Source organism: Heptranchias perlo, chromosome 34 (genome assembly GCF_035084215.1).
Source record: "Heptranchias perlo isolate sHepPer1 chromosome 34, sHepPer1.hap1, whole genome shotgun sequence".
In the NCBI taxonomy this organism is placed as follows: Eukaryota; Metazoa; Chordata; class Chondrichthyes; order Hexanchiformes; family Hexanchidae; genus Heptranchias; species Heptranchias perlo.
Genome location: NC_090358.1, coordinates 9933483 through 9950289, shown reverse-complemented (window position 1 = coordinate 9950289; position 16807 = coordinate 9933483). Strand labels below are relative to the sequence as shown.

Genomic DNA, 16807 nt, shown 5'->3' with positions numbered 1-16807 from the left:
CTGACGTATGAGGAAAGATTGGGTCGACTAGGCCTATATTCACTAGAGTTTAGAAGAATGAGAGGTGATCTCATCGAAACATATAAAATTCTAACAGGACTAGACAGACTAGTTGCAGGGAGGATGTTCCCGATGGCTGGGGAGTCCAGAACCAGGGGTCACAGTCTCAGGCTACGGGGTATGCCATTTAGAACAGATGAGAAATTTCTTCACTCAGAGGGTGGTAAACCTGTGGAATTCTCTACCACAGAAAGCAGTGGAGGCCAAGTCATTAGATGTATTCAAGGAGATAGATATATTTCTTAACGCTAAAGGGATCAAGGGATATGGGGAAAAAGCAGGAACAGGGTACTGAGTTAGACGATCAGCCATGATCATTTTGAATGGCAGAGCAGGCCCGAAGGGCCAAATGGCCTACTCTCGCTCCTACTTTCTATGTTTCTATGTAAGTTATTGATTCAAGTGGAGACCATTTGTCAGGTCTCAAGACTCTACCCAAAATGTTAGCCTCTCTTTTCTCTTTCCAGATGCTGTGTATTTCTGTTTTTATTACAAAAACAGAGAGATAAATTTGAAGCAAACATCATTTCAACAATCTCCATTACACTGTTCTGGGTTGCCAAGACAACAGCAATTAGTAGGCTGCTCAATTCCGAAAAGGAAAGAGTCCACCTAGTCACTCAGGTCATTAGATCCTATTAAGCCTGTCAGCAGAATACAGCATTTTTGTCATTCTTAACTGCTCAGTTGGCACAGGAACTGCAGTTACTTAGTGTTTCTTTTCCCCTTTGCCGTGACACACACAAACTATGTTTCAAAAATGAAGACTCAGGGGAAACCTTAGCGATGATTTCAAGATTCTAACTAGTTTGAAACAGCCACAAACTCACTGGGGAACACAGACTCAAGCTCAAAGAGGTGAACTGATTAACTACTTCACACAGAGGGTGGTGAATGTGGAAAAGACTGCCCAAGGAAACAGTGGAGATGGATAGTGTCAGTAATTTTAAAAGGGAACGCATTAGCTTTTTGGTGAAGGAAGCAATTGAGGGGTATAAGAATATGGGATTATTGAACGATGGGGCTAATATCATGAATCACAATGGTCTTTTCTGTTCCTGAACATTCCTGTGTTCATAAAAGAACAAGCACCATCAACATATATGTTTTAAGGACGATGAAATTTAGCACAGACCAGAACTGGAACCCAAGATTTTCCTAGTCTGTACAGATCAGTACCCCACCAGGTAGTGCATTCAATCATCAAACAATCGGGGAGCAATAGGCATTAATTGTAACAGTTCCATTGCAAGAACACTCAATTAACTTCAAGGGGAAAAACAGCCTGAATGATGGAAACTTTGGTCATTTACCTTTTGATATTACTTTCACAGATCTCAGAAATGAAAAGCATCTTTCATTGTGTAAACAGAAACTGGGAGAGCAGTAGACTGAAGATCTAATGGATTCTGGCACTTGTCCATGAAGTGTCCCCATATATAGGCATGTGTTCCTGAACTGTTCCTATAATGTCTCTAATGTCCCTCTATAGCATGATAGAGTGCACATGTATAGGTGAAATAAGAAATCAACAGAAAATGAAACACATCATTTTCTAAAAATTTTATTGACACAGTTGATGTGATAAATTCACACATAAAAAGGTGTTTTCAAAATGTAGCGTTTTCATATGAAAAAATAAGTTTAAAGCCCATGTAATATTTCATTTGTAAAATTAGAAATCCATCATACAATAATTCTTATATAAAAAAACAAATTTTAAGAGTTGCATTGTACCACGGACACTTCCACATAAAATTAAATCTGGTACAATAAATTCACATCACTGGTGAAATAAAAAGAGGATACAGTACCTTAAATTGGACAGAGCTGGTAATTTACACCCAGTGTCAGTTAAACAATACTCAAAATACTGGAAATAAAAGACAGGTTAACATTTTGGATAGGACCAACCTAATGATTGGAAGCTTCCAATAAAAGGCTATTAATCTGGATTTTCTCTTTCCAAAATCAGACCTGCTGTGTATTTCCAGCATTTTCTGTTTTTATTACTGATTACACTAGCATTCTCAGGCTCCACTCCCCCCCCCCCCCCCCACCCCGCCCCAGGATCATTATGAGACTCATCCATCAGTGGTTCCCAATTTAAAATGGTACTTATTTTCCCCAAAATGGCAAAACTATAAACAAAGTTTATTGCACGGAGTCCATCATTTTCTACTCGGCAGTTAACCATTCGAATGACCAGGTCTGCCTGCCATTGTTTTAACATCTAATATGTAATGAACTGAAAATGAATGAGACACACAAGGATAAGGACAACACTCCAGACACACCACATACATAAGGTTTACCGTTTCAGCTGAGACAACTGCTGCATTAAAGCTCCTGATCATTCAAAGACTAATCAGAGGCCTGAATCTGACATGCCCCTTTAAGGGGTAGTTACTAGAGTGTTACCACTTTTGACTGATGATCTTCAAAGCTCTACCTTTGGTAGTTTCAGAGTTTTATAAGGATCCCTTCGTGAGGCCCCATAAAAAGTACGCAGCGAAACCGAACAGTACAAATGCTCGTAGATTGCACAATGTCTTCACACACACGTGTGCCGCATGTGGAAACTGACCACATACTCTGCGTTAGTCCTCTGCACCGATATGGCAAATGGCTCAAAAGGATGAAAAGTGAAAGCTACCAGGCGTCGCACCGTGTGGTTAATTGGCCGTCCCAGCAGCCCTGCTTGGATTTTAAACTTAAGTAGACCCGAGTCCCGAGCGTAAAATCTAAACAGAAAGATCATATTTTCTTGTAAAATTCAGCAGCAGTAGGTTAGCAACACAATGATTGAAATGTTAGTCACAGGTTTGAATTCGGCAATAAATGGAGCTGGAGCGTGAGGGTAAGTGCTCCCCTGGTATGGCACTAAGCCATATAGACAATTAACTGACCCACCCAGTGTGGCACTGAGCTATACAGACCAGAAGGTCCTTGCTTCACTCCCTAGTCTGTGCAGAGTTAGTTTCTCTCAGTTGTGCTGCTACAACTAGCCTCCCTGGGTTAGGGAGGGGGCAATCATCCAGGGTTCCCACTCCTGATCAGGATCCAGCAACTTGTGAGAAAAGGCACATGTCTGTGGACATCGGATGAGAGAACAGGATTGAGCTTAGCTATGATGAATATACCTTACTCATTAGCTAGGCTCACGTCAAGAATGACCACTTGGATGACGTACTGGAGAGTAGCCAGCATCTGTGGAACTACACATCAGAAGCAAATCAGCAACTGCAGGAGAGATGGGGAGAAATCTTGGGGGTGAGGAGGAAAGACACAAAAATAATAGGTATGGGGGAGTCAGTACATGGAACGCTCTACTAGATTGTGGTGGAAGTAGAATCCATATAACCTTTTAAAAGGGGTGTGGAGAAATATTTGAAAAAGAAAAATTTTAAAGGGTAAATGGAAAGGATAAAGGGAATGGGACTAAGTGGATAGCTTTTTCAGAGAGGCACCACAGGTACAATGGGTCGAATAGCTGTAAAATTCTATGAAAGGGAATCCCTGCACAGCCTGTGCTTGTACTATAACTCTCCCTAGTTTATATGGACTAGAAATAGTTAAAACCAGTACCCTGGAAAAAGAAAAAACTGTATATGTCACTTAACATTCAACCAGGGAATATCAATTTCACCCGATGTTCCGCCTTGTCCAAGTGGAGTGGATTACATTACCTGATGGGGTGATCACCGCAAGTCTTGGGCCTCTCCATGACAGAGACCCACTTGTCATCATAGCTAAAGAGCGAGAGATCAAGATATGGGCTGCTGCTGTAGGACTGCGCACTGATAGGCAGCTGCCCGAGGAGTCGTCTCACTGCCTCAGTGTGACCCCCATACTTGGCATTCACAATAGTGTCTTTAAACCTGAAAACAAAGGACAAGGTTTCACAGATTGGAACCGGTGCTGCAGTTTGTAGAGACTCAGTCTACACTGACTCGGTGAACGTCTCTGACACGGGCTAAGGATTTAAAATGCAATGAAGGCTAAGCAAAAACTTAGAAATAAACAAAAGTTGTACACGTGAACTCTGCTGCTGAGAATTTGATGGGCACACATTTTTTTTTAAAAAGGCTGACCACTGGATTCACAGAAATGGGGGTCAAAGTCACCAGCAAGACTGTAGCAGCTACACTACCAGCAAGGATTAAGGAGGGTGGGAATGAGGATACACAGCTCCTTATTACATCTCTCCTAAACATTTCAAAGGGCTTCACGTACAATGAATCACTTTGAAATACAGTGACCATCTTATGTAGGCAAATGCTTCAGCCATTTTGTGACAGCAGGATCCCACAAATAGCAAAGAGATCCATGACCAGATTTATAGAACTGCCAACTCTCCCAGAATGGATGCTCGTTCTCCCAGGCGCTGCTGCTGGCGACCTGGGAGAAAAGTAATTCCACGTTCCAGTTCCCGCCTCTGATGGCCCAAACGGTCAATTCACGAATATAAAAAGTATTCCAGAATATTCTGTCCTGTAACTGTGTGTAAATATGTACACAGTCATAAAACAAACAGCTTCAGTACGGAGAATGTCTTGGGTTATTACCCATAACAGTGTCCCAGGTTCACGATGGGATGCTACTTATTGCAATAAATGTTCAAAGCCATGAACTATCAAGCACAGTGCATTGTCATAAATCTGCCATACCAGCAGAGATAATAACTGAATTCAGCTGAAAGGCTAAAGTTAGTGATAAACTTAAATTGTTTCTGATGGCCAGCAGACAACTTCTAATGACCAGCACCCAAACGAGGGAAGAAATATAAATGGACATTTAAAAGGTAGGCCATTCATTTCTGCTGTACAATGTTAAATGAATTAATGTCACATGACCAAATGTCATGCAGCCCAACCTACAGGAATAGGTCCAACCAGAGCTGGCAATCCAACTAGTTAACCTGTTTTTGGTACTGTTGACCGAATGAAGAATGTTGGCCAAGACACCAGGAGAATATCCTGATCTCTGGTGATTGACACCCTTCCAAACAAAAGAGCACATTGTTTGCCTTCCCCTAATCCAGATCTCTGTCTACCTTTGTCCCAGTGTCTGCAGCTCTCCAACAGGCTGGTATCCGGCATTCTCTGAATCTCTCAGAAGTAGTGGTTTGGGGAATTGCCATAACGGGATCTCTCACCACAACTCTTCATAAGAACATAAGAAATAGGAGCAGGAGTAGGCCAATCGGCCCTTCGAGCCTGCTCCGCCATTTAATAAGATCATGGCTGATCTGATCCTAACCTCAAATCTAAATTCATGTCCAATTTCCTGCCCGCTCCCCGTAACCCCTAATTCCCTTCACTTCTAGGAAACTGTCTATTTCTGCTTTGAATTTATTCAATGATGTAGCTTCCACAGCTTCCTGGGGCAGCAAATTCCACAAACCTACCACCCTCTGAATGAAGAAGTTTCTCCTCATCTCAGTTTTGAAGGAGCAGCCCCTTATTCTAAGATTATGCCCCCTAGTTCCAGTTTCACCCAACCTTGGGAACATCCTCACCGCATCCACCCGATCAAGCCCCTTCACAATCTTATATGTTTCAATAAGATCGCCTCTCGTTCTTCTGAACTCCAATGAGTAGAGTCCCAATCTACTCAACCTCTCCTCATATGTCCACCCCCTCATCCCCGGGATTAGCCGAGTGAACCTTCTTTGTACTGCCTCGAGAGCAAGTATGTCTTTTAAGTATGGACACCAAAACTGTATGCAGTATTCCAGGTGCGGTCTCACCAATACCTTATGTAACTGCAGCAATACCTCCCTGTTTTTATATTCTATCCCCCTAGCAATAAAAGCCAACATTCCGCTGGCCTTCTTGATCACCTGTTGCACCTGCATACTAACTTTTTGATTTTCTTGCACTAGGACCCCCAGATCCCTTTGTACTGCAGTACTTTCCAGTCTCTTGCCATCAAGAAAATAACTTGCTCTCTGGTTTTTCCTGCCAAAGTGCATAACCTCACATTTTCCAATATTGTATTTCATCTGCCAAATCTCCGCCCACTCACCCAGCCTGTCAATATCCCCTTGTAGGTTTTTTATGTCCTCCTCACTCTCTACTTTCCCTCCCATCTTTGTACATTCTGCAAACTTCGATATGTTGCACTCGTTCCCCTCCTCCAAATCGTTAATATAGATCGTAAAGAGTTGGGGACCCAGCACCGACCCCTGCGGAACACCACTGGCCACTGGTTGCCAGTCCGAGAATGAACCATTTATCCCAACTCTCTGCTTCCTGTTAGATAACCAATCCTCCACCCATGCCAGAATATTACCCCCAATCCAGTGATTCTTTATCTTGAGCAATAATCTTTTATGTGGCACCTTGTCGAATGCCTTCTGGAAGTCTAAATACACTACGTCCACTGGTTCCCCTTTATCCACCCTGTACGTTATGTCCTCAAAGAACTCAAGCAAATTTGTCAGACATGACTTCCCCTTCGTAAAGCTATGTTGACTTTGTCCTATTAAATTATGTTTATCCAAATGTTCTGCTACTGTCTCCTTAATAATAGACTCCAAAATTTTACCCACCACAGATAACTGGTCTATTATTTCCAGCCTTCTGTCTACTACCCTTCATTCTCATGGCAGGACTGAGTCCATCACCTGTATGAGTGCCATTCTGGGGCCTGGCGGAGCTGCTTCCCAAGGACATGACAATTATGTTCTGATAGGAATCAAGTTGGAACCCTAAGGATTTGGGCCATCGCTCACCTCATGGCTCATTGCCGGCTCCATCCATGCAGGACACCCAGTCAGACCCAAACTGTTCAGCATTAACATTCATAACATGTTAAAATACATGTGGCAAAAATCAAAATTCCTGTCCTCTTTCAGCTACAATTTGTCAAAGAAAATGTGAAGCCATTAAATGAAAAAGGGCATAACAATCTATATTTTATTAAAAATCTTGCTTGAAGGGCACACCCCTTGACCACACACCTTACACAGGAACAGGAGTAGGCCATTCAGTCCCTCAAACCTGTTCCGCCATTCAATTAGATCATGGCTAGTCTGTATCTTAACTCCATCTACCCGCCTTGGTTCCGTTACCCTTAATACTCTTACCTAACAAAAACCTATCAATCTTAGTTTTGAAATTTTCAACTGACCCCCGGCCTCAACAGCATTTTAGGCGAGAGAGTTCCAGATTTTCACCACCCTTTGTGTGAAGAAGTGCTTCCTGACATCACCCCTGAACAGCCTAACACTAATTTTAAGGTTATGCCCCTTAAAATTTAAGCTAGGCCGTTTAGGGGTGATATCAGGAAGCACTTCTTCACACAAAGAGTAGTGAAAGTCTGGAACTCTTATTTCCCGTTGTCACAACTTTTGGTTACGCTTTGTATCGACATCTAAATTGTTATGTCAACATTTCTGCTGAGCAAGTTTCTGAATCTCCCAGTGTCACTGTCTTTATTTATACAGAATCTATACTTCAGTTGTAGATTAAGAATGGTTTTGTATAGGGAAAGATATCAGAGAATCTCCAGGAGGACCCCTTTGAAGGTTGAAGCCACACTGTGCGCTATTAGTCACGGATGTATTAACATCATTTCCAGCAGTTTCAGTTTTTCCTTTTTATGTAAACAGCGATGTGCATTCACCTGGGAAACATCAGTGTGGAATATGAGGGAACATTTCCATAGCTAATCTGTAACACGCATGTTCACATTACCGGCACCGTTAGCCTTCCTCTGGCCAACAAATACAGACAGAAATTGAAAATATAAAGTAGTGTTTCAGGGAGCAAAAGGATCACTCACCTTCGCTGGATTTGTCTGGCAAAGTTATTGCTGGATGCAGAGCACGGGAACTGTACGGCCTCACTGTGCAATGTGGCGTTTCGATAGAGGTCACAGAAATTTTCAAACAGCTGTAAAAGCTCGTCACAAGTGTTCTCAAACACAGCCAGGACCCGGGTGGTCACCATGTTGTACACGACAAAGAATGACGGCTGCAGGGAGCAGAGGCAGAACAGCACAAAGAGGGGAAAAATGAGCCTGAGGACAGCAAAATACCAATCAATGAACATTCACAGACAGTCAACTATTAACATAGGACGTCGTCTGGAGGGAATTGCAACACCTGTGGCGTGGAAAATCTGGCCGGTGTGTGGAAGCATCTTAGTGACGCTTGCCTCTGAAACACTGATTCCAATTGTGTATGTGTGTGGGGGGGCGGGGGGGCAGATATCTGCAAGCACTTTAAAATTTTATTTTAAAATGCAAGGGTTTCTTCCCCTCCTCCACATTTTCTCCCCACCTCCAGTACAAACCTGGACAGTCAGTGTCGGCAGGATACAAACAACTTGAATTTGTGTATTGCAGAGAAAATGATCCAAGGTGCTACACAGATAAGCGTTAGGAATGGGCCCAGGAAAAGAGAGATGAGATTATAAGGCAGAAAGTGCAGGTGGAGAGGTAGATGTCTTAACCACTGTCCTGATTGAGAACAACTAACTCCACATAGATCTTCCTAGTCTGTACGGTTCAGTTACACCTTCCCTTTACCAAATGATCCAGGCAAAAGTTGTTAACTTCTAAAGGGTCAAAACCTAAGCCTCTTTCCTCCTTAAGATGCTGACTGACCTACCATGTATCGCCAGCATTTTATGTTTTCATTTCAGAATTTAAGAGTAAAAACAAACTGCTTTCTCTATCCCATGGAGGAGCATCTTTCTGAATTACTCTGAATATTTAATTGCAATGATGTTTATACTAATCGGAGCATATTAAACCCAACATCAATCAAATCAATCTTGAGTGTCCAAAAATTTGTGATTATAGATGCTGACACAGTGCAGGAGCATTAATTTATGGATGTGGGAATGGTTACAATCTGTGTCTGCTTCTTTAAAAGGTAGCCATCTTTTGATGCCTCCTTTATCGAGCTGAGCGATATCTTTTTTGGTAAATTATCCTATTAAGTGTTACTTTTACAGCATATGGTATATGATGGATGAACCCCTGAAAACATTTTCACATTGATTATGTTGGATTATTTTACTGAGGGAGAGGAATGAAGGATACTACTACTGGTTTTGATTTCTTCCTCCCCTCTCCACTACCGAAGGCACTAACTCTGGCTGGGATACAGTTTTAACGGCCTCTGCTATCTTACCCACATGTCCATTCTTCATGTGCGCTACGACAGCAAGTGTTGGCAAGCTGTTAAACTGCAGGGGCCATTGCTGCTGAGCTCGATCTTATCCACAGATACATTTTCCAGCAGAAGTCACTGGACAGTGATCAGGAACAGATACCCTAACTAACTTCTCATCATAACTCAGGGACACCGAGGCCAGTTGCAGCACCCCACCATAGACTGAACACAAACCACGGACTAAATCTTGGACAACAATCTCCGACATTTTTATAGCACTCCCCACATACAAGAGGTCTCAGAGCAGTGAAGACAAAAACAGAGAATAGTGAGCAGGAGGGAAAACAGAAGAGGTTGAAGGGAGCCTGAAGGCATGATCAAAGAGAAGGATTTTAGTTTCTAAGACAGGGAAGACAGAGGAGTCTAGGGAGGGGTCTTCTGGTCTAGCAGTTTAGTACGACATCAGTCAGTGCATTTACCACAGAGTTATCGAGGAATCCAAGGGCTTGTGCAGAACAAGTGCATAAAATATTTGGAATGCTGCAAAATACACTCTAGCCCACAAATTCCTGGGGAGGGATCTTGGGCAGAGCAAAGCTTCCAACTGTCCAATGCAAGTGTCACTGACCCCATCAGAAATCCCAGGGTCAAGGTAATTTAAACATTAAAGGCAGGTGCCTGCGCTGTTTCCAACTGACTGGGGCAAGGGATCAATTAAACTGCGACACACTGTTGCAGTATTGGCAGTCCCACAGGGCTCTGGTGAGTAGCCTCAAAAATTTTAAAACTTCTCTGGTGCCCTCCTGACAGTTTTGGCGATACAATCGATTGCTCTGTGATCAGTTACACTCCAAAAACCAGCCTTTCAATGCAGGAATCCCCTCCCGCTCATGGCTCCAGCAACATTAGACACTGGACTCAAAGACGTCCCTGGAGTCCAGCATTGCTAAAGGCGTACATAAGATTATAATGCACCCATCCATTTTTGGGCGAGCGGTTTTTAGGCCTTGCCACTATAGGGCTAGAAAGGGAAGGAACCTGGATCTGGCCACCCATTCCTACAGGCATTGTACCACAAAGCTAACCTTCCCCATTCCCGGAACTTCAGGGCCTTTGTATCAAACAGTTCAACGTGTCCTTCCACTGAGCACTTTAAGCGCCATTATACTGGGGTGGAGAGGGGCTATAACCTGTTCACCAGTGCGTGTTGGTTCTGTACCTGGGAGGGGTCCGTGACCCGGAGGGTCACCACGTCCTCACTCGTGTACTTTATCAGGAGGTGGTTCTCATCCAGGAGCTGCATCTTCCACATGCGCAGTTGCTGCAACTGGTCGAAATACTGAAAGAAACGGCGCTTAGCTGCGGCGCTACCATCGTGCTCTGCCCTTTGCCACAGATACACCAGCAGCCTGTGCTTCAAAGAGTTCAGTGTCTTCTCCTTAAAGGGCCGAGAGGTGGCGTTCTGTACGTCACCCTGCACCTCAGGATACACAGCCGAGACGGTAAGGAGATCATCTTCATAGCAGAAGCGCCCAATGGTTCGAACATCAATGAAAGTTCCTTCAGGGGTAACCTGGAACACGTGAATGGTCTGATGCTGTACGGAGAGAATAGCCAAGATATTTTTATACAGGTAAAGCCCTTGGTTGTGCGAGAGAATGATCTTGTCGCACTTAAAGGTCCTCGTGTCACAGAGACTACCTGTGTGCAGGTCAATGATGTGCAGAGAATAATCTTCTAATGGAGAGCGAGGGTTTGGCGTAACGGACTCATTGTTTCGGTAAACCTCGAAGAAGAGGGGATGAGGTTCTTCAGGGAGGTAAGCAGCAGAGCCAACGATGACATACCGGCAGTCATCGGTGAACAAGCTGCACTCACGATTCAGGTGCTCCCCATTCGACGCCACGCTGGTGACGTGCAGCAAGACGAAGAAGCGTTCAAACAGTTTGCCGCGGATGTTGACGGACTGCAGGTCATTGGCACCATTCAGCATGATCTCGCCATCGTACCCCTGGAGGAGATCCTCGGCCGCCTGGCAACCCTGGTACTCATAGATCTCCAACGAGGTCTGGTCCAGGGAAAACGCAATGAAGTAGCGTCCATCAGGAGAGAACTTCCGCAGGAAACATGGTGGCTTTTCTACGTTAACAACAGTGAAGTTGGGGAATACGTTCTGATGCAAGCAACGCACCATGTACCAGTGAGCACCCGGCCTGCCAGAATAGATCCTCCGCCGCTCGAGACGGTAAACAACATTCTGATTTTCAATTCGACGAGGTTTGATGGTAGGTTCATCATCACCCATTCTTAGCCATCACCACATGTTGTCTCTGCAACAGCACACAGAACATTGAAAAGCAGAGAGTCAAGGCCTGTCTGCCACTTGGTCAGTACTAGTGGTACCAGACCGAAGTGTCACAAACAACATCATTACGAGCATGATTCTCACTGAATTATTACCTTAGGTATTTATTTACTGGTTATTTCTATACTTCACGCTTAATGTTGCTCCTAGGATTTAATAAAATCTAATATGTGGGTGTGTGAAATGTGTATACTATGTCCACTTGAACTGTAAAATAAGACAACTATAAATTCTGGCTTCTAAACTGGGAATGTTCTGGAGGGAGCATTTTGAACTGTATAACACAAGAGTGAAGTACTGGTGGGTACAGGTCTATCACTGGTGGTGGCAGCAATGGAAGCAACGAGGTTAGTTAGTTAGAGTATCCTGTGCCTAGTGGCACTTGAGGCAACCCATTTCTTTCACTGCTGTCTGTCCAGAGTAAGATATTTGACTTCATTATATCGTCTTGCCTTACATCCAGCAGATCGTGGTTTTCCGCAGTTGATATTTATTTTTACATCTGTAACAGACTGGTTTCCATAAGGAAAGGCATTTTTACGTGACCAGGTCATTAGTCTGACTCACAACGTCCTACTAGGAGGACCAGTGGACTGCCTTTAGGCTGGCTCCGACTTTCCACCTGTCTGGCTTGAGTGGCCCGACCAGGAGTTATCGTCCCATCAGTACGCAAGGCTTCCTACCATGTTGTGGTCCCTCGGGATGCAATTAGAGGATTGATTATGAATATCACATAAGAAGAGTCGCACAACATTAAAATGGTTTAAGTGAAATATTTCCTAAGGCACATCGATACCAAGGACATCAAACCATAGAGTATAGACCATTGATTCATCAGGGTGATGCCAGGGACGTGAAACTACAGTTATGAATACAGACTTTAGATACTGGGACTATCTCCCATATAATATTCTATATCTATCTAAGGGGGTAAATTTAGCCTAACTGGACGGGCGGGAAACCCATGGGATCAGGTGGAATGCTGGTTTTACACCTCGCCCAATATTACTCTCTACTCACTTCAACGGAGAGTAAAATCAAGTGGGTGTAAAACCAGCGTCCTGATCCCGTCAGTTTCCCAACAGGGGGGGGGGGGGGTGTGGTTAGGTTAAAATTGGCCCCTCGGTGTTTCATCATCCCCTCTTTCAGAGATATCGTCCAATATTTCACTAACAACAACTGCTAGGCTCACTGGCCTATAATTCCCAGGGTTATGCCTTTGCCCCTTTTTAAGGCCAGTATTATATTAGCTACATTCCAATCCTCAGGCACTACTCTTGTTTCTAATTTTCCCTTCGATGAAGTTCATCTGGGCCCGATACCTTAACTTCCTCAGCCTATGAGTGACTGCCTGATCTGAAATTTCTCTTTCCTTTAATACTTTCCTCAATCCTCCCATGGAATTTAACTTCTGTGCTGGAGACACCACAACATAGTCTATTTGGCTGAAAAGTAACATAGAAGCTTATCTGTAGAACACAGTAGAGGGAAATGTGTGAATGGGATAGTAATGGCCTTTTGGGCATGACTGAGCTGCCCATGAATAACAAGGAGGGACACAAATACTGGCATTACTCTGACACATGCACCCCTCCAACCATTACTGTGTTACAATATAGGGCTACATCAGCACTGTAAATGACATTATTTCATTGCAAACGAGCAGTGATGCAACAGCTGCTTCAAGCCATCTAATTTAAGACTCTGCGAACATGATCACTGAAAAATGGTCAGACAGAAGCAGGCTTTGAAGGACATAATAGTGGAGCAAATTTGTATCATGCTTAAAAGTATCCCCTCAAATTAACACTTTAAAGTAAACTGAAAGTGGGCAGCAATGACAGAATTAATGATGCTCAGATACACACAGCTCCGCTTATTGGGGCTCACAATACCGTATCCAGGTTCATAGCAACCCGTGCCCATCGCCAGTCCCTACCGCCGAGGCCCCCGTGCCTGTTTTCAGGGACTCCTTGGGAGTGGGCCCGTTGCCAGGGCGCTCAGTGGCCGGCTGTGGGTCTACCTTTGTGTCTCGGCCTAGCTGTGAGCACCGGTGCGTCCCCGGGCTCCATGCCCGGCCCCGCGCTCACTCTGCACTTACCTGATACACGGTGTAAGAGCCAGGCCTTCCGCTCACTGCCCAGCACCGCGCCCAGTACTCAGCCGGCGACTGGCGACCTATCCCACACTGCACCGCGCCCGGTACTCAGCCGGCGACTGGCGACCTATCCCACACTGCACCGCGCCCGGTACTCAGCCGGCGACTGGCGACCTATCCCACACTGCACCGCGCCCGGTACTCAGCCGGCGACTGGCGACCTATCCCACACTGCACCGCGCCCGGTACTCAGCCGGCGACTGGCGACCTATCCCACACTGCACCGCGCCCAGTACTCAGCCGGCGACTGGCGACCTATCCCACACTGCACCGCGCCCGGTACTCAGCCGGCGACTGGCGACCTATCCCACACTGCACCGCGCCCGGTACTCATCCGGCGACTGGCGACCTATCCCACACTGCACCGCGCCCGGTACTCATCCGGCGACTGGCGACCTATCCCACACTGCACCGCGCCCGGTACTCATCCGGCGACTGGCGACCTATCCCACACTGCACCGCGCCCAGTACTCAGCCGGCGACTGGCGACCTATCCCACACTGCACCGCGCCCGGTACTCAGCCGGCGACTGTGATCAGTGCTGATGTTTCCTTCTAGCTGTTTAATGCACGAAACAGGTTGGTTAGTGAGAGTTTGTAGCCGGCCAGCAGCGCGCCCGGGCTGGAGCCACGATCTGTGAAACTTAAAACAGGTCCCGTTTCCTACCAGGATTCGCGGGGACGCTACCCTGCAGTTACCGCGCTTTGCCTGTAGAGGGAGCTTTATACCCTGTAGTTACCCCGCTCTGCCTGTAGAGGGAGTTTATACCCTGCAGTTACCCCGCTCTGCCTGTAGAGGGAGTTTATACCATGCAGTTACCCCGCTCTGCCTGTAGAGGGAGTTTATACCCTGCAGTTACCCCGCTCTGCCTGTAGAGGGAGTTTATACCATGCAGTTACCCCGCTCTGCCTGTAGAGGGAGTCTATACCATGCAGTTACCCCGCTCTGCCTGTAGAGGGAGTCTATACCCTGCAGTTACCCCTCTCTCCCTGTAGAGGATGCGTTATATCCTGCAGTTACCCCGCTCTCCCTGTAGAGGGAGCTTTACCCCCTCTCTGGGTGTACCTGACTGAGGGGTTGTAACCCTAATATTTAATGAGTCTGAGAATTTATCCAGAATAAATAAATAATAGTCATCTCATTTTATGTTTTTTGGCCATTTTCTATCCTCCTCCCCCAAAGACACTGACTCGTACTGGGGTACTGCACTGTATCAAGGGCACCGTCCAGTACCTTCCCCAAGTGACTATTTTCATGTATGAGCGAGATGATGAGTATCGTCAGGATATTTGACCTTGGGGGCAGGTTGACCAGATCTGATTCTGTCCTCACCCTGAAATTCACACGTGCATACTTCCCACCTCGAGTAACTGGATAGTAAATTGGACAAGGAACCCTGGAGGTGCTGAGGCCCATTGTAGTCTCTACTGTTGGATGCACTCAGCATAGACCACAGGTCAAACCTGAGATCATCTGGCCTTGAAGGTTCAGCTACTCACTGGATAAAGCCACTGAAATACAACGTGAGACTATACTCTTATATAACTCTTTCATTTTTCTGCCCACATTTGTATGAATCAACTATGACAATATCACCAGATTGGTCTGGACAAAGAAGGCCATTTGATTCATCCTTCAGAATACCAACTCTACCGTCTCCACTGCCTCTGAGTTATCAGACTACTTGTCTAACATCCAGTCTTGGATGAGCTATAATTTCCTCCAGCTGAATATTGAGAAGTCTAAAGCCGTCGTCTTCAGCCACCGACACAGTCTCTGTATCTTTGCCACTAACTCCATCACCCTCCCTGGCCAATGTCTCAGACTGAACCAGGTTGTTCGCAGCCTTGGCATCCTGTTTGATCTTGACGTGAGTTTCTGTGCCTTTGGCCTCTCCATTACAAAAATCACCTACTTCTCCCTCTGTGGCTTCTGCTCTTACCTCAGCCCATCTGTGGCTGAAACCCTCATCCAAGCCTTTGTGACCCCCCAGACTTGATGGCTCCAGTGCTGTCTTGGCTGGCCTCCCATCCTCCATCTTTCATAAACTTAAGCTTATCCAAAATCTGCTGTAGAATCCCATCCCTCACCAAGTCCTGTTTGCCCATCACTCCAGACCTCACTGACTGACATTGGCTTCCGATCTCCCAAATTCCAAATTCTTATCCATTTATTTAAATCCTTTCATCGCCTCGCTCCTTCATATCTCTATAAGCTCCTACAACCCCCTACCATTAGAAGATGCTTTCTTTTAACTTGCATTCCGCCTCCTCCTTCACCCCATCATCGGTAGCCCATGCTTTCAGCCATCTAGGCCCCAGCACTCTGGAATTCCTTTGCTGAACCCCTTGGCCACTCTACCTCGCCTCCTTTAAGACTCTCCTTAAAACTTATCTCTTTGACTAAGCTTTTGGTCACCCCTCCTAATTCTTCCTTGGTTTCTGTTTTTCATTCTGCCTCTGTGAAGCACTTTAGGACATTGTTCCATATTAAACACGCCATATAAATGAAAGTTCTTGTTGATGTTTTCCCCACTAGTTTGAAGGCTCACCTGAACAGGCAGATGGGATCACAATTTAATGTCCCTTCCGAAAGCTGCCAGCTGCGGCAATGCCGTGCTCTCTCAGTACTGAACTGAAGTGCCAGCTTAGATCATGAGCTCGAGTCCTGGCGCAGGGCTCAAACCCACAACCTTCTGACTCAGAGGTGACAGATCTACCAACTGAGCCAAGCTGAGACTCCAATAATAATAATGAAAATTTAGTAACAATTTCAACAGCTGCCGAAGCAAAAACATGTCACTCATCACTTTCAGGGGTCATAAACTTAAACTCAGGCCTCCAAATGGGCAATAATTAGAAAAATGCAATGAATTGTAAATCAGTTGAGTTGTAAAATTTAAACGGATATCGCAGGTTAAGGGCCTATGATGGCCTCATGGAAAATGTATAAGAAAAATATAACCAGGCAGCAGGAGGGTCCATCTCTGTCTACCCCAGTCTGTGCATTATTCAGTGTATAATACGCTCAGCCTGTGCGTTATCCTGTGTGTTATCATGTGTGTAACACATTCTAGCCTTTGTGTCATCCTGTG

At 45.3% G+C, this 16807-nt stretch overlaps 1 protein-coding gene across 1 annotated transcript; it reads right to left on the bottom strand.

Moving 5' to 3' along the window:
* Positions 1-1624: 1624 nt before the first annotated feature.
* det1 (DET1 partner of COP1 E3 ubiquitin ligase) lies at positions 1625-14034 on the bottom strand. The gene is made up of 5 exons (XM_067971405.1): positions 13657-14034; positions 10410-11520; positions 7852-8042; positions 3750-3941; positions 1625-2804 (listed from the first exon to the last, which is right to left on the bottom strand). The coding sequence occupies exons 2-5, from the start codon at positions 11493-11495 to the stop codon at positions 2615-2617; spliced, it is 1659 nt and encodes a 552-aa protein (XP_067827506.1). The 5' UTR covers positions 11496-11520; positions 13657-14034; the 3' UTR covers positions 1625-2614.
* Between the last annotated feature and the right edge of the window lie 2773 nt (positions 14035-16807).

Excerpts from the sequence above, each read along its gene's own strand:
- det1 (XM_067971405.1), bottom strand. The coding sequence starts at position 11,495 with ATGGGTGATGATGAACCTACCATCAAACCTCGTCGAATTGAAAATCAG. Across the intron at positions 8,043-10,409 it reads GGGTCACGGACCCCTCCCAG|CCGTCATTCTTTGTCGTGTA; the intron begins GTACAGAACCAA and ends TGCTCCCTGCAG. Across the intron at positions 3,942-7,851 it reads GCCAGACAAATCCAGCGAAG|GTTTAAAGACACTATTGTGA; the intron begins GTGAGTGATCCT and ends CTTTGTTTTCAG.